The sequence below is a fragment of the Varanus komodoensis genome, unplaced genomic scaffold (assembly GCF_004798865.1).
Source record: "Varanus komodoensis strain SLA01 unplaced genomic scaffold, ASM479886v1 scaffold1, whole genome shotgun sequence".
NCBI lineage: Eukaryota > Metazoa > Chordata > Lepidosauria > Squamata > Varanidae > Varanus > Varanus komodoensis.
In genome coordinates this window covers 99764799-99783585 of record NW_025335268.1, presented here as the reverse complement: position 1 = coordinate 99783585, position 18787 = coordinate 99764799, and the positions used below count along the sequence as shown (strand labels likewise).

The following is an 18787-nucleotide window of genomic DNA, read 5'->3' as shown; positions in this document are numbered from 1 at the left end:
GGGGTGGCATAGAAATGTTTTAAATAAATAAATAGAAGTAGAATTAAAATATTTGACTTTGCAGGAGGATTAAAATGCAATTTCCTCAAGAAGGTTTCTTTCTTTACTTTTCATTTCTGTCCTGCCCAAAGGCTGAAGCTCTTTGGACAGTTCACAAAAAATACAAGCCACAAATGCTACTAGTAGAATGACAGTGTTGGACACAACTTATTGCATAATATGAGTTCTAGATTGGTGAGCCTACCTCTTCCATGAGGATTATGAAGGTAGTGTTGTAGCCTTGTTCTGCAACCAACTTGCCAGAGGATGTGAGAATATGTAGACCCCGCGGAGCTTTGCCTGGGCACTCTTCAGGTTTGGCTGCATACTTTTCTTGTAGCCCATCCGTGCAGTTATTAGAAACAATCCTCCGATACCTGTGAAATATGAGGTGTTCTATTTGAATGGGTTGTTTATTTAAAACTTTGTGTTTCAAGAACAAAACCCAAGTTTGACAGCATATGCTCTATGCTTGTTAACAGGAAGTATAAAGAATTCTAAAGGTTTATCAACTGCAGCAGTCAGAGCAAATTAAATTTCAACTTTCTGCCAACACCAGGAAAGACCAACTACCTAATAATGTAAGAAATGTACACAGGCATAAGATGCACTGGAAAACAACAACAACAACAACCTATTTTTCTGCTCTTTGCTTCCTCATTATGATGGCATTTGACATGTGCCCTTGCATCAGTCTGTTATTTTTAAAAAATATATACACACATATACTCTTCCATGACATTTCTAGAAATATTTTTGCCCATACATAGTGCAGAAAACTTCGTAGACTACATACTTGATCCTGGTAAGGTTATACCAAAGTTTCTTTCTTAAACATATATTTAAACAATGGAGACAATATTTTAAGTTAATGACTAAACTATGGGGATGAGTAGAATTTGTTGCCTCATACTCATGTAGTCTAACCTGCTGTTCCAATACTGAAGCTATGAGCCGGAAGCCAAAAGAAATGGGTTAAGTGGCAGGAAATGAAATTAGCAAGACAGCCATTCATAGTTTACAGTAATTAACATTCCTGGAAGAAATGTGGACTGTTAGGAACTTCTTCCATTGCATATTTCATTTTATAGTAAGAGTCTGGATATAAGATTTTTGTGGAACAATATTGCCAAGTGACTTTTAGTCATGGTAGGCTTAAAATATTCTAATATGACTGCCATCACTAGGTGTGTGGCACTCCTATTAGGTTATTCTGCTCAAAATTAAGAAGGGATGCATTCAGGCTGTTCCAACACCACTTGAATTGGTGGCAAAGAATTTGATTATGGAGGAAAACATGGAAGCCTTCAGCTACTTCTTGAGCATGCTTTGTCCCCATTGTATTAGACTTTATCTATCCCATGAAGCCTGTTTCAATTTTCACAGATCTTTTTCACCTTACCTTAAAACCACCAGCAGCAACAAAAGTCTAGGTGAAATGTTTTGGTCTAGCAGTAAAATGGAAGAACCACTGGTCCCCAGATTATCAAACTATTTCAGGCAAGATCTGGAAACACTGAGCATGTGTCCCCAGAGTCTGTACATGCAATTTATGTGCTGATCTACTGAGGAATCAAGGGATGCTACAGAGCCAGTCCTGCCAGTAGGCAGAGTGGTGTAGTTGCCTCAGTTGGGAGATGCTGGAAGACAACAGAAAGGTGTTGGATAAGAGAGCTCTATTCCACACCCAGCTGCCATGAGGTCCTTCAGCAAGCCTGCTGCCTTCAAGAATCATGGAGGGTGTCATCTCATTGCCACTGTTGAAAGGTGCAATGACCAGTCAAGTTGGCTTTTGCACATGACAAGGGATGGCCTCTTGTCCATTGCTTTGGAGATCCAACTGTCTTGGGCAAGCTCTGCAATGCTCTACATAGATGAGGCTGCAACCATCAGCTGCTTGCCCGGGAAAAGTTCAAGACATGGCAAAACAGACTTTGCAAGCTGACAAGTGGCCCACTCACCCAGTGCTGTTCAGGTAGCTCTGTCCAAGGGTGCATTCTTTCAGCTGGAAGGATGGGTTGAACCAGAATGCTGGGATGCATTGATTATTACTGTGTCTTTCATAGCCATAGTCACTGAGGAAATTTATAGATATTAGAGAGTTTGCTGTGAATATCTACATTTTTACCAAGCATATTTTGCATCCCACCCTTCCTCTAAGCAAGGTAAACACAGGATTTTATTCTCACAATAGCCCTTAAGACAGCTCGGGCTTAAAGATATTAATCTGCTGAAGGATATGGAGGAAAATACAGACTTTTACATCCAGGTTATCCCTCTCTAAACCCAATGTTTCACTTTAAATTCCTTGGCAAGAACACTTGCACATTTCTTTGCACATATATACATCAGATTTGATGCACAAAAGCAAGAGAGGAAAGAAAGAGAGGGAGGAAAGACAGGGATGGGGATTCTGTTATCTTACTTCCTTGTATCTTTTCATCGCCTCATATTTATGTATGTGCCATTTATGACTCCCTCTTTTTACCACAGGACATTCTGTAGCTGGAGGATATTTGGGCTGTCATATTATGGAGTTACCCTAACCCTGACCACCAACAACAACTCCAGGACTTCTGACAGAGGTAATTCCAGCCCTGCTTCAGAGTGGGACAGTTGTGAACCCCAATCTTGAGACATGTTAGAGAAGTAGTTCAGTCCAATGAAGCCATGGCCACTCTGAACCACCCCAGAAAACCATGTGCTCCCCAGCCCAGCAATTCTCTGCTTGCAGAGTGTGTTGTAAGGTAACTTGGGCGCTCCGTGATGAATATACAGCAGGATTCCCATATCTGCTGTCTCAGTTACCATGGTTTCACTTAACAGAGATTGGCTATTGGCCCTCCACATTTTCAGGAAATAGGAGAGCATGAATATCTCTAGAGGAAAACTGCGCATCTACCTAGGGAACTACACACTCTGGGGATGCCACTCTTTGTTTCAGTACTACCCAGCCTCACTCACTCATTTTGTCTCTCAATGGGTGTGAAGACTCCAGAGATATTCACAGTTTTCTGCTAGACGTATTCGAATTTTTTTCCACTCTTACAGGGGTCCTGCATCCCAAGGTCCTGAGAAGGTAGTGTTCACTACTAACCATGGTTTCAGGCATCTGCTGGGTGGCTTGAAACCCATCCCCATGGATATGGGGGTCTTGTCATACTATCCTACTGACAGAGCTCCCATTTTCACTGGAGGGGTATTTCTGCCCGCTGCTATCTCTTCTCAGCCAGCCTTTAGATGGCAAGGACTGTTCCTCAAAACTTCATTTTAATAGGGCAAAACCCTTACCTGGTGACCAAATTCACACTTTCTTTCTCTAGGTAACATTGAACACTCAGGTATATTCTAATTCAGAATCTATCTACTTAGATGTGGAACACTTTTTGAGTGTTGCAAATTAACAACCTTGTACGGAACCGTTTTAATGTAAATCTATTGCTTACATGGGGACAACTTCAACTATGTCTATGAACCCAGCAGCCCGCTTCTAAGCATGTTTGTGCAGAGGATCAGCTATGGTCAAGCAGAAGGCCACACTAAGCTTTCTACCCAAGTGCAGGGGAGAATCTGTATGAAACAACCCCAAGGAGAAATATCTTTTGTAGACCCTCAGCAGATCCATGGATGTAGATGAAGGCATCATAGCCCTTCTTAATAGCCACCCCGTTTCTGAAAACGTAATGGAGGGAAGGTACTTGGGGAAGCCAAGATGAAATTTCAAGAAATCTTAGAGTATTTCATACAGTTATTTCATACAGATACAATATCAGTTATGATGTCATGAGAATGTATTTAATATAATTGATGGAGTGACCTGTTATCTACATTGGATTCAGGAAGCAGCATAAGGGTAGAGTATAACCCCTGACCTGGGCAGAATCCCATGATTCTTTGGAAGACAAACATTTCTGAACTGCATAAAAGTAATCAAAATCCCCTAATGCTTTTTGTCTTAATGTTCAAACTTAATCATTCTCAGCAAGCAATTGCATATTTAACAGATGCCTGGTAGTTGCTTGGTAATTAGAAATGTTCAGGAGGAGCTACATGTTGCCCAAAAGAAAGAAAGAGCTGCATTAATATTAAATAATATTAAATGCAACATTGCTGAATGCCCCAAAGGCTACAAACTCATTCATTAACTTCTGGTAAATGTGTATTAAAAACACAAATGCTGCCCACCTTCCCACTTGAAAGCCCCAGGGTTTGTATGTTAGAAAAATTATGAAGTCCAGCTGCAGCTCCAGCTTGCTTTGGAGAGCTTGCGTGACAAGGGCAAATGGAGAACTAAAAGGAAGGAAACTTGAAAAAAGCTTTTTAGTAGCATTTTCTGCTGTTCTACTGTCCTCTTGGGAGCTGTTTTTGTGGTATTCTCTGCCCATGCCTCTCTACAAAAGGACACACTGATGTGGTCTTTCTCCATCCCTGAGGAAACTTGAACAGTTAAATAGAATGTGAAGCTCACTTAGTGTGCACTGAAGTCAGCTGCTTGAGTGGAGAAAGAGTCAATACAAATTCGAACATATAATGGTTAGAGCCTCTTCTGGGGAAATGAGAAAAGGAAAGAAGTTCTTGCCAGAGGGCTATTACATTCTAGATCCCAGGGTAGTGAGGAACAGCTTCAGAAACTCATTGTGATGGACTTGCAAAATGCTTTAATGATAAAATCATTCATATCTACTCTTACTTGGACTCTGTTAGTGACAGTGTTTTCTGTGGAGATAACTGACACAATTGCTTGTCAAGTTTGGTAAGGGGGTATCAATTTGTTTGACCTGAGGATGTGAAGAAATTGAGTGGAACAGAGAGTTCAACCACTTGTTCATTAGACACATGTCTATTCTGGCTGTTCAGACCTGGCAGAAAAGGATTGGCCAATTGGCTGGTGGAGGTTATAAAGATTCTTTGAAAGAAGAGTAGAATAATCTCACTAAAAGAAGCAATTATCAGACCTTTGGCTAAGGGAGCTTTTCACTGATTCCTACAGCCCTTGTTATCATCTAGTTTCCAATCTTCCTTTTTACAGAAAGCTTTTAGAGAGAGAGATAGTTCAACTGCAGGACAAAGATGATTATTTGGATATATTCCAGTCTGCGTGTAGGCCTGATTTTGGGTCAGGAAAGTCTTGGTGGTTTGGCAGATGTCCTAAATCAGGAACTCTACAGGTGGAATGTGTCTGCCTTGGTTCTGCTAGATCTCTTGGCATCATTCAATTTCAATAATCTTAAGTTTTAATGGCTGTTTGGATGGTACAGAATTTGGGGCACTAATTTTCAGTGGTTCAAATCCAATTCAGGTGAAAAATCTCATAAAGTAGCACTGAAAGGTACTATTCTTCCCATGAGCTTACATGGTTTCTTTTATACCCTATACTTTTTAACATTGACATGAGGTCAATAGGGGAGCAGAATTGGAGTCCAGTCTCATCATAATACTGATGGTACCCAGATCTATCACTGAATTGATGCCAAGGAATCTGAGGAAGCACAGTCTAAATGCAGAGCATGAGCTAACAAATCAATCCATAAAAGACTGATGTTCATTTTGTTCACAGAGCAATTAGTCTGCGATTTGGGCACAGGCTGCTCTGGATGGGGTAGTGCTCCCTCTGAAGGACCAGCTTCACAACTTTGAGGATGCTATGCTGCTCCTGGAGGACTAGATGGTAGTTCAGACCAGAAATAACTTTGTGTAGCTGTACCCCTACCTTGGGAAGGCAGACCTGATCATGATGGTCCATACATTGATTGCCTCTTAGACTACTGTAATGTGGACTACATAGGGATACCCTTGAAAAGTGTTTAGAAATAAGCTATTGCTAAATGAGCTAGTCAGCCTATTGTCTAGTATGTGCCTCAGAAACCATGCACTGGCTTCCAATTAATTTTCACACCCCAATTAGGGTGCTGCTTTTGTCTTACAAAGCCCTGAACAGCTCAGGTCCGGGACAACTGAGGGACTGCCTCTCCCTGTAATATTACCCATAATCTGATACCTTCGTCTCACAAAGCCTTGTTGCATAATCAAGTACCAAGAGAAGTTAGGTCACTGTGTATAAAAGAAAGGATTTTTCTGTAGTAAAATCTCAGCTGTGGAGTCCCTTGGAAGAAAGATCAGGCAGGTTTCACCCCAACTGAATTTTAGCATGCAGTAAAAACTATTGTATTGCAAGAATATGGCATTTAAAATTGTGTCTGGCTTGTTTTTAAAGAATGTTCTGCATGGTTGCTATCATCTTTCTTTTATGTTGTGAATTCATTGGATTTTATTGTGCATTGCTTTGAGGACCCCAGTGGCCAGAAAAGCATTACATAAGTACTTTTAATACTTACTCAAGAAATGAGAAAACTCCCATCAAGAGAGAAAACTTCCCACTTGATTCCTAAGGGTAGCTAAGATACACATGTGTTAATGATTCCCAGCCCACTGATGGTGGTTGTATTGTTCCCTATTGTCCAAAGACTTCACTTTGTGCTTCTTACGGGCCCAATCTGGGTCCCAAAGTCAATTGTTGTGAGGTGCCCTTCTCTTTCATTGTGAATCAAGAAAGGCAGTGCTAGCATAGCAGCCTGAGGTCAAGAAATATAGCTGGTCAAAGCAGGGTTCTACTCAGCTTTCTTTGTCATGAATGGAGGAATCCAGGTTATAGGATTTAGAGGCACTATCTGTTCTTCCAAATAAATGCCTTCCTTTTTTGGTCTCTCTCTGATTTAGGAACGCTACTCTTTATCTGTGTCACTTTTCCCAATCCTCTCCTTCTTCCTGCTACACTGCTTCCCAGCCATCCTGTCTTGGATGCTCTTCACTTTCCCATTTCAAGATTTGTCTAGTCATCTACATTCATCACTGTTCTTTATAGTCCATTTCTGATCTGTTCCCCACTTGCCTTTTTAATTCCTTTCTCTCCAGATCCACATATCACTCTCACCTTCAGCTGCAGCTCCTTTGCTGAGCTGGACTGGCCTTCAAGCCACCTATACTCACTCTTCATAATGTAGACGGAAGTGAAGACGGAAAACTAGGGTTCTTTTTAATAAACCAATTGGATTAAAACTTCCCAGGGATTAAAAAAACCCAGCTTCTTCTGCTAATTTGATATGTGGCTTTTTGGAGTGGGAAGGACAGTTCACAACATCAGGGGAAGAGTTTTGCTGCATATTGTTAGTAAATAACGGAGCTTTACAGGTCATTTTTGGAATTGTACATAACGTCAGCAAGAGGAATTCTAGCAACAGGCTGTAAAAAAAGGACATGGTTTACCATTCAAAGTCCTCTTCAGCACAGATGCAAGGCTCTGAGACAACTGTTCTGGAAAAATCTCTGGTCAGTGCGCAACATGCCCCTGGTTTACGTTTCTTATAGATCTTCCTCTCTCCCATGACACAAGGTTCACCCTTTGAATAGAACATCGGTCAGTTAGAAAGAAGAAGGGAACTCTGAATAACTCTGCATATCTTTCTTTGGTATTTAATTTGTAGAAGAAGTACAGGTTTTTAAACTTTCCAGAAAACCTCACTGCTAGATTTTTCAAATTCTGAGTTACCTTGTTACTTTTGTTCCTTTATTTCTACAGTCTCAGTCGCATTCTGAAATGTACAAGACAAAATACAGAACAAGACAACCTAGAATACTACCTAAATGTTAGGAATACAGGCTGCTAATTCAATGGAAATCTCCAAAATTACACAGGAAAAATAAACTAGCATTAATGAAAAATATGGAAATAAGGCATATTTGTAAGCCGCCCCGAGGCTTCGGCGAATGGGGTGGCCTAGAAATTTTCTAAATAAATAAATAAATAAAAATATTTCTTATGGATCCTTCTAGGCAGTCTTTAGTCCCAGAAAATCACAAAAAAATGTACAGCCAGACATAGGATTCTGAGCAGCTCTGGAAGTTTAGCATCCCTATTAAACAGCAAACCTCACATTAATTTAAACAGTACTCTTCAGATTAAATCCTCAGTCATAATTGTAATTCCAGTCCTAGGATATTTTACTAACAATCAAGGCATAATGGCCACAGTATGGTTAATTAGAATCAATGTATGGACAAGTGGAGAAGTCTTATTTCTTCTCTGTGTGCCTGTCACACCTTCTTGTTCAATTTCCTTCTTTTTGTAGCTGCTTCTAACTCTGGCACGTGCTTCTTTGCTTTCCTGAACAGCAGCATGGCAAGTCTGAGAACTAAAGCACACTCTACCTGTTTCTTGTTTGGCATCCTAGAGCTTTTATTATTATCATTTTTAATTCTTTGGCCAGTTTTTCATTCTCTTTGTGTAGACTTCCTGCTATTCAGATTTCCCTACTATCCTTCTTTCAGTTCTACAGAATCATATTATATAGATTCAGTCCTTTGTGGCAGCACTAAAAGCTAGGAACAAGGACACCAGTGCTCCCTCTGGAGGATGCAAAAGAAAATATATTTCAGTGTAGCAGTACCTGGTTGTGCAGATGCCATGTCTGGAAGTCATCCTTGGTGCACCTCCAACTAAAGATGGATTTGTAATCTACTTTCACTAGTTGCCATTCGGAACGAAGACTGAGATGGCCAAAGATTCTGAATATTGATTGGGTAGAAGGGAAATGGAAGAAAGATACAGATGCATATAATTAACCCTAGTTTATAACACCCCTTAAACATAGCATTTTTAGGAACTGGCTGGAAAATTGAAACTAGCATTACAATGCCAGAGAGCACTAGAGGAAAATATCCTTGTTCTCAGCAACTCAAGTCATTGAAAAATAGCCTTACCTGCTACATGTGCTGTTCCAGATATCCAGACTGGGATGCATCATAGACATTTAATCATAGCTATTTAATCTTTTTAATGGTAAAATATTTTATTGTCTTCCTGAGAGAAGGAGTTGAGCTGTCTCCATCTATCATATCATAATTGATAGAGGATTTTTCTAAGATCATCCAGAATGATGAACTGAATTCTTTCAGTTCCAGCGGTTCCCAGATGTGTTTTCCTTTCCCTCCCACACACACATGCACACACACACGAACTTTGCAATCATCAACTATTTCATTTTTGTACCACTGAATTGCCAAAGGTGTTTGTGTGGCTAACAAAAGTTAAAATTAAACTAAAGTTTAAAAGACACATACACACAAACCATATTAGCAATAGAAATTGCAACTATTCAGCACAGAAGCATAGTATAGAATAAAATGGAATACAGAAAAAAAGTTTAAAAGTTAGACTGTTTAAATGTTCACCTCACACTGAAAAGGATACAAAAGAGGCACTAGGTGAACTTCTTTGGGGAGCTCATTCCAAAACTGGGGTGGTACAACTGAAAAGGCCCTTTCCTGGTAGCCACCTGTCTCACTTTCCTTGGAAGGGACTCCCAGAGAGGATCTCCAAAGATGACCTTGGGGGTCCAGGTAGGTACATATGGGAGAAGATGATTCTTCAGGTAACCTGGCCCCAAGCCATTTAGGACTGTGAATGTTAGAACAAGTGCTTTGAATCAGGCCCAGTCTTCAACTGGCAGCCACTGGAGCTGGAAGTGGACTGACATAATGTGTTCCTGTGAACCAGTTCCCATTAACAGTCTAGCTGCCATTTTAGATCAGTTGAAGTTTTCACAATCACTTCAAAAGTACGCCACGTAAAGCACATTGAAATAGTTCAAATGATTAAATTGACTAAGTTTTACTGTATATTCTTCATACCAACAGTTAGCTCATATGCAGAATTCCATGTCCAAAACGAGGTCCAATTCACCAGGAAAATAATTTTTGCAGTTCCTATTCGTTTCCATAGGGGGCCTTTACCAACCCAAAGCCTTTCAGATATTTTTGATTACAACTACCATTAGCTCCAGCCAGTGGAGCAAATAGCGATGGATGATGATGATGTCCAAAATATCTGGTGGCAAGTATTTTGGCAAGTATTTGCAGCAGAAGACTGCTGCATTTCATCATACTGTAAGTAGAAAGCTGTTGCTGGGTCCTAAGTGTTGAATATGGATAATATTGTATGGCACCATTGCTTTGAACATTTCAGTATTACAAGGTTAGGAGAAGGCTAGGATATATTCTGGTAACTAACAGTCCCTTCTGTCAAACGGAAGAAGATGGGGAAGAGGAGTAGGGAGTCGAATGAAATATTTGCAACATGTTGAGGTGGCCCAGTTGTCTTATGCTGCTCTGACACAGATAAACCCATATGGGAAGTGTGTGAACTTCTGCACTGCCTGTCAGAAGGACAGTGTACCAAGTGTGGCATTGTAGCTCTGACATCAGAGATATTTATCATTTGATCTCCAATACCTCTACCTCTCTATATATTGTCCAGGGAACCATAGTATTTTTACCAGGGTTCTCCAATCTATGCTTTAGGGGAGGGATGTTGAATATAGCATATTTCACGTCTTATCAACTGTTCAGCCTGCTTTCTTATTTCTCTCTTCCAGGATCCAAGGACACTAAAAGGAATTGATGGACTCTGTGGGATATGTGATGGAAACATAGCATTGGGTGCTTGCTTTTAAAAAGGCTGAAGTTCATGCCCCTTTGCCTCTGCCACTGTATATTCCAATCCATTATTCACCCCTTTCTTTAACCTTGAAGCCAACTGAGCAGGAAAGAGTCTTTAACTATATTTCATTTATCATAACTGTAGCCCTTTCACCTATCCTTCTGATACATTTCAGGTTTCTTGCCTAGAGACATATGCCATTTTCATAGCAATTACTAAGAAACAAACCAACCATGAAGACAATAAAAGGGAAGTGGATCTCTGAAGAAATGCTTATATTTAACTGTGTTGCTATGTAATGTTTATTTTATGTGGCTACAGAGTGTCTGCTAAGTCTAAAGACCTGTTTTGTTTTTGACAAAGGCCTATGAAGTAGTTGGTGAGTGACTTTCTGGAGAGGAGAGAGATAACTGCTTTGAATCTTCTTACATGTGACCTAGATCAGGTAAATTCAAATGACTTAGGATTCCAGATTAGTGGAAAAGACTTGCTGGGGAATTAGGAGTGAGTCAGAGGGTGTCTGAAAGTCTGCAGGTTGGTGTGTGGTGTTTTACAAGGACTGGGAGAAACTGAAAAGCTATTATTTTTGTGTGGGGATAAACTTAGATGGTGGATAAAGAGCAGAAATAGGAAGCAGGCAGCTAAAATCTGTTAAGAGGTTGTCCTAGGATCTTGCCAGAAGAAGGCCATACATGCAGGTAATAAAGATTCAGATGAGCTGTTCAAACAGCCAGTAATACAATGGGAGGAGCTGAAGTAGACCCTAACTCAAGGGTGGTCTTTGGTTGCGGTGCCAGTTCAGGGAATCTGGCCTCACATATCACTTGAGTCCCTAAGAACTGTCAGTAAACAGCCATTTGAAAACCCCCAAGTGACTATCACACTTACATTTAGAATATTTACATAAAAAATATCCATTCAATAAGTAACTCGTTTAATAGTTCATTTTGCTGTAGTTTTAGAGTCCATTTCATACCTGAACCTCTTATAGCATTTTGGTTTGTGGTTAAGAGTAGGACTAGGACTCAGGAGATCTGGGTTCTAGTCCTACTTGGCCATGGACTTTGGACCAGTCACAGACTCTCAGCACAGCCTAGTTGTTTTTGTGGGAAAAAGATTGAGAGCAGTGGGAGGGAAATGATGTAAGCTGCTTTGAGGTCATTGTATGAAAAAAGTAGGATAAAAAACAAACAAACAAACAAACATCAGCTATCAGAAGATGTTAAGTATTCTAATGGCGTTGGTAACAATGAAAAAGGATAAGATGCTGGGACTTTGCGTTATAGTGGCAGACTGATCCTTAGGCCCATAAAATTTTTCTATAAATTAAAAAAACCCATCAGTGGGATTCGCTGGGGAAGGGGTAGTTTCTTCATGGATGGTGGAGCAACAGTGGGAAGAAGAAATAAGCAATCCCACCATCAAAAAGGTCAATACTTCCTTCTGAAACAAGATTCAGCTTTGGATTTAAGTTGAAGCAGGCAGCTTTCAAATCAATCACGCTAAACTACCTGATAATGCACATTTTTTATGAACTGCAGCATCTAAACATCTTTCCATGGCAGCTTTACATACGGCGTATTAAAGTAGTGTATGATAGAACATTATGTCTCAAGGAAAATACACAATAGCACACAAGCCAAAACTATGCAAATCTAGTCCATACAATAGTCATCACCTATACATCCAGGCTCAGAAGTGAACCCATGAATACTCCTGATTCTTCAGGAAAAGTGGCTATTGCCTTGTCAGGAACCAATCTGGCCTGGACCTTGGAGGAATATCATCCAAGCCAGAGGCATGGGACCCTACCAAAAACCTCAGTATATCTGAAGAATCCATCTTGCCTGACCAAACTGTACCACTATAGCATGAACCCTGACCACCTCTCTTCTTTCCCATACTCATAGGAATTAAGACAAGTGGGAGTCTGATAGGTGACATAATATCTTTTGCCTATTCACAAAGAGATTTCCAGGGGTCTTTAAAAATATTGTATTATTTTCCTATACCACCCAATATCCAATGTTCCTTCTTAGAAAGAGGGGTCTATTCAAAAGGGGAAGATGCTAGGTGCATAGTATATTCCACCTGATGGTCAGGAAGAAAAGCATCTCTGGTTGTACTAATATTTATTTCTTTACAACAATTCTACATTGCCCAGTGATTTAAGCTCTATTTATAATGTATAAAATTTCTCAATATATGCCTGATTTTTGCTGGTACAAAAACTTCTTTCTCTAGGGCTTTCCTGCTTCTACCTGCTCTCTACCCTGTTATGTCTCCTGAAAATCTCATTTCATGCCTCCTGTTTGTCCCTCATTTTGAACACATTTCAAAATTGAAATTCCGAGTTCTACAATGATGTGCCCTTAGTTTGATCTCAGGCTGCTTGAATCCTAGTATGAGGAACTGACCATGTAATACCGTGTATTATATGAACTGAGTTTCACTTTCTTCTTATTCTGTGTATTACTGACCTCAAACACTGTCTCAGGACTTACACAACTCCCTGAAAAAGTGATGGCAAGGACAAAGAGAATTGAGTATCATTGGTTCCATGGGGATGCTAAATTAGCAGCAGAGGAGCGAAAGAAAAAAATAAAGCCCTGTGGAATGCCATGGCCATAGCATTGAATAAAATCACTAACAAATGGTGCCCAGAAGCTCAATTCTGGTTAGACAACCCATCTCAAGGCCCAGCAGAACCAAAAAAGTGTATACTTATCTACATAAGTTATTAGTATAGGTTATTGAATAAGGTTATGCAATCGGTTCTAGACCTATTGCTTTCCCCAGTATTGTCTAATCAGCTTGACAGAAGTTATGTAGGATTGTCAACATGGATCTTCAATATCACCTACCAAATGAGTCTTTTAACTGGTGATGGCAGGGACTGAATTTATGTTATTCTGCATTCCTTTTATATGCTCCACCACTAAACTATGGTCCCTTTCCATAATGTAGTATGGTCAGACATATGCAGCAGCTTGACGTATGGCAGAATATGGAGGTCATCTGTCCCTATTGCATGGTATACACTGGAATGTATCTGAGTGACTTGTTGCTTCAACTTCCACTTGTTGCCTCAACTATCTACACACAACTGAGGTGAGATTAAACTACCTGGTTAGTGAATCAAAAAATTAAACATTGACCAGGCTATGTGTGAAATAGGGATGAGTTCTTTCCCATTTTCCTCTGTAAAAGAGCATAATTGTCTTGTTTTTGCATTTAATCTGGTTCTTGTATATTATACAGTTAACAGGAATCACAGGAAGATTTTAAAAACAGAAACAGAGAACAGAAACGTAGTTTCCAGAAATGTAAAAATAACTGCCTTCCAAGTGGTCAGGCTTAGGGAAAAAGAAAAAATAATAATTTTTGAAGTTAAAATCTGGAAGAATAAAGCCAGAAGCAAAGAAAGGTGAGACAAAGTGTTCTAGAGTAAAGAAACCGAGGGGCTACCAAAACTAAAAAACTGACCAGGAGAACTGGAGCAAAGACATTAACATATTACTTGGAAAAGCAGCCTAGGTAAAACAGGGACACAGTCTAGTTAGGTTAGCTGAATGGATTTATAATTTGTTGCTTTCCCTTTCACTCAGGAAGCAATCCTTGCATTAAATGCAATTTAATGTAAAAGTCTTTCTGGCTCACTTCTGGTATGTATTGGATTATAACCTAAAGCATTTGCCTGTCAGTGTGGCTTTCAAAAGTCCTACCTGTATAAAGCACAAGCCTTTAAAATAATGAAGCAAAAGTCACAAGAAATCATTTAATTAATCAATAACCTTTTGTATTCAGGCAAGGAGCTCTGTTCATTGCTCTCGCAATGGGGAGTCTGTGTTTGATCTTGTAACTGCCTGTGGCTCATTATGTTAGGGGCTATTTTCTTAGGAAGAAACAGCACTTCAATGAACTAGAAGCATAATTTCCAAAGGCGGGTGCATATGTGGACACTGATAGCAGTAGCCATTTTGAGAATATAAACCGAGCTTGACAATCTGTCCCAGTGCTAGAAGAGTTCAAAGGATCAAATCAATCTACTATAACTAGTCAGCAGGTGGAAACTATTCTAGAACCAGTGCCTCAGATGAGAAGGCATAAAAAAGCCAGGTTGAAATAGTATTTTTATGATGCATACCCATTTTTAAATGCCAAACAAACAGCCAAGTAAAGAGCCTCAGAGCATGAAATGTATTTGTTGTTTGGGAAGAAAAATAGGGTTATTTCCCCTCTGTCTGGTGAATCATGTGACCTCTTAAAATAGCCCACTTTCTTCATGATATTTTGAAGGAAAGGAGGGTGGGGAGGAAATATGAAACCTAACAAACTGCAACTGTGACACTAAAATAAGTCATGGCCAGGTCATCAGTGTGCTACACAATTGTATCATCTCTAGCTGAAGTTAATGCATCTGAATGCATTTCTCTCTACCTCCCAGCTGCTTTATCCCAGTCCTACTACTCCTGTAGTTATGAGAATTCTGCTTCAGTCCACAAATAATTAGAACTTGCCCCGAATAGCCTAGACTTCTTGAAGTTTCAATGGCATTCACAAATGCATATGGTGGGGAGATGTATGTCGTCTTGGACACTGAAGGGACAGGTCGCAAAGAAAAATGGAAGAAAGGCAAACCAAGTTTCATAGTGGAAAATGTCAGCAAACTTGGGTTTTTTAATTCTCTTGACCTCACCCATCCAGCTTGATAGAGCATTCTTTTCCTCTTGGTCATTCACTTAAGTTATATAACCAACCACTGTGCAGAGTTCCTGAAAACCTTGTTCACACTTGATTTAGCATCATATGATTTGAACATCATTCCACTTTGCAGCCAAACACATTAATGGTACAAATCAGGGCCATCTCACCGGTTGCTCTGAAATGTATCTAATTCACTAACTTTTCACTATCCTTAAAAAAAAAAGCCTCTGTTCTCTGGGTCATAGCACACTGACCACAACTTTGTAGCCAAAAAAAAAAAAAAAACCCTTCCTTCCATCAAAATCAACAAAAGCTTAAAAGAAGTGATTACATTCATTGTTTCCAGTACCAAATCAGCCAAAATAGTTCAGTATTTTTGAGGAAAATGAAAGCATGAAAAACTATTAAATTTTCAGAGATTAAGGATTCAAAATTGTGTTTGAATTAAAGTGACTGCATTAGCATTCCAAAAGGCACAAAATACTAACTGCTTTTTAATTAGATGATTTGAAATAAAATGTGCGCATTTAATTACTATAATTTAGGTTAAACAATAGTACACTAAATGTAATTAAGGCAGAAGGAATGGCAATAGATGTTTTTCTTATAACTGCAGAAATAGCTCTAAGTCAACTTCCTTGTACAATAAGACGCCACCATTTTTTCACTCTCTCAACATATAAATAAGGGGTATTGCACGGTATTCTTCTTTTCATACAATAATTTAGCTATCTTGCTAAATTTCAAGAATTTAGATGCAGTATAGGGGTTGTCTTACGTACATCTCCATTTGGACTCTTTGATGTAAATGGGGACTGGATCCCAATTCCCCAGTTATTTGACCAGGTAAAAGAAATCCACTAAGTCTGTCCTGGGGTACAATAACACACACATTTCCTCTTTGGCTGTAGAAATCAAAAGGAGTGAAAGGGAAAGAGATGCAAAATCTGTTTCTGAGGGCTTCCTACTAGGGTGTCACTCTGTGCATGTCCCTGTCCTCCTGTTTCCTCTAAAAGAACTGCTTCTATCAACAGAATGACAGCACTGGATTCAACCCATTTCATCGGCCTCAGGCATGCCATGATAATAAGGACTGCAACAAAGAAGCATTTGGATGAATGTATACTAAAGAGATCACTACGTATTGTTAGTCAGGAAGGACTGGAGTGCCATCTCATCCTTTGCTTCTGGCAGCAGAATGTCTTTCTCTGGTCTGGAAAGAAACGTTAATTTTGAATGAGAGATGAGTATCTCAAGGTATACATGAACATTTGCAAGCCATCAGCCATATCAGTTCTGATATTAGAAAGAAAGGAAGGAAGGAAGGAAGGAAGGAAGGAAGGAAGGAAGGAAAAAGTGTTCATCAGTCCTTAATTATTTTTGGATGATCATGTCGATGCATGTCAGATAACCATGTCATGCCTGGTACCAGCCACTGTCATACTGGTGAATGCTAGCTCTCTGTTAGGATGTATAGTCTGTGGGCTCATACGACTATTTCAGCAAATATTTCAGCTGAAGCATCTCAGCTGGTAGTGGCACTATCAAGCAGAAGCCACACTTGTGTACCCACAGCTCTGCTTGGCAGTGGCATTATCACTGCAGGGGCAGGGGCAGAACAGTGTGAACTGCATTGCAACCATTATCTCATCCCATTTTATTAATGTGAACATTAGGAGATGCCAGCCCTGTGTGGATTTCATAAGAATCAGTATCTGGCATTACAGCATTTTTTGTTGGATACTTAGTAAGATGATATTGTACATATCATCAGTTGTAGAGTCATGCTAGGCTCTAACTGCCAGCTAATACAGACTCTTATGTCATTGATGGAAGAACACAGGCACATTTTCAACCCAGTAGTTTGGAAAGTCAATAGGAAAAATCACTGTTGGATTTCTCAGCTGAACAGGACTGAATTGGAAACCATTGAGGAACAATAAATATGGAAGCCTAGATGGCATTTGGACAAAGTCACCTTGCAGAATCTGCACTTTTAGCAAATATTCCTCACTTTGAGCTGCAGAACAATATTTTACAGCACAAGGAGCTGCCAGTTTCTACATTTCTCAAAACAAACTGTTAAACCCCATGAGCATTTCAAATAAATTATAAGAACTTAGTCACCACAGTAGAAAGCCTAAACTTTCAGCCTTTACAAAAATGAGTCACAGATGGATGCCACTAATTTATGATCAATTTTTAAAAATACAAACCTGGGGAAATGCTGAGAATCATTCTCTGATTTATGAGGAAGCCATTTTTAAAAGGTCAGTGGAAATGCTGTTATAATTAATTATTTCATTAATGTTTAAAATACACAATAACTTACAAATGCAGTAGAAGATCTGACTAAATGACCTTGTTGGGCATTAATATTTAGCATGTTGTTTTATGTTGTGCCGTAACCTAATGGTAATAAAGGTAATTTTCTTCATTTTGATTTCCCTGCTGAGAATGTTTTTCCTCTTTTTTTCCTCAAATCAATTACCACAGATCAGCCAATACTGCAACATGGAGCTTTTTGTGATTTCTTATATGAAACTGTTCTCTCAGGAAAACATCCAATAATACATTTTATCCAGGTCTGTTTTTATCCAACACATTTCAAACAAACAAACAAAATTGTCTGTGATTCCAAAATGTAGGCTTTAGCACAATAGGAGAAGCCTCAAGCCTAAAACAAAAACAGACAAATAATAAAATATTCATTTCAATTATCATTTCCTGCGGCCTTCCATGTATCTTTGCATAGGTCAGACTGGAATAGCTCTGCCATCGTGCCAGCTCATGCTACTGGCCTCAGGTGATAGAGGGAATACCAAACAGTAGCATTTTGTCACTTAATTGTCATGTCTTTTGGTGTATTTAAGGTCAAATTAAAAAGAGAATTAGTAATTTCAGGGGAACCATTTTTCTTGTGGGGGGCAGGAAAAACATTTCCTTTAGGGTAGATGTAAAAGAAAGTTGCTTTTACTAATATAAGGAAGAAACTACAACAAGGTTACCTTGTTTCCTTATATTAATTCTAGTGACTAATGCCTAAACTGTTTCTTCTTCAGAATGTAATCTAAGTGCCACTTCCATATTTTGCCGTATTCCGTCCTCAATCTGTCAGCGAAATAGCAATCATCAATAAATGAAAACAAGACATTGTACTCTTACTACCGTAAAACTGAGGCAACTCATGGTAATAAGGAAGTATCTTAGCAGGACTGAATAATTTTCCCTCTTTCTCTCTCTGTGGGTAATGGCTTATACACATGCCACACCATCATAAATGTTAATACAATAGAATAGATGACAGCAAGAAAATGGTTTATTATTATTGAAAGTCAATTTACATACATAAATACACACACATACACATTGTTTTGTGCCATTTAGCTGTCTCCGACTTAAGGTGACCCTTTGAATGACTGCAATCCCAAAAGGTCTTGCCCTTGACAGTTCTGCGCAGAAAACAGAGGCTCTCACATGGGTGTGGGAGCAAAGGGAGTACATTCCCCCTGACTGTGGGATTACAGCTTCACTGAGGCCAGGCTA

At 39.4% G+C, this 18787-nt stretch overlaps 1 protein-coding gene across 1 annotated transcript in view; it reads right to left on the bottom strand.

The window, feature by feature from the left end:
- The window catches only part of LOC123027410 (VPS10 domain-containing receptor SorCS3), a 597507-nt gene that overhangs the window by 55496 nt on the left and 523224 nt on the right, over window positions 1-18787 (bottom strand). Inside the window, exons 18-21 of the mRNA XM_044438273.1 lie at window positions 8484-8601; window positions 7303-7436; window positions 2001-2114; window positions 245-416 (exon numbers count right to left, since the gene is read on the bottom strand). Of these exons, the coding sequence (XP_044294208.1) occupies window positions 245-416; window positions 2001-2114; window positions 7303-7436; window positions 8484-8601 (538 nt within the window). The remainder of the gene's footprint in view (window positions 1-244; window positions 417-2000; window positions 2115-7302; window positions 7437-8483; window positions 8602-18787) is intronic.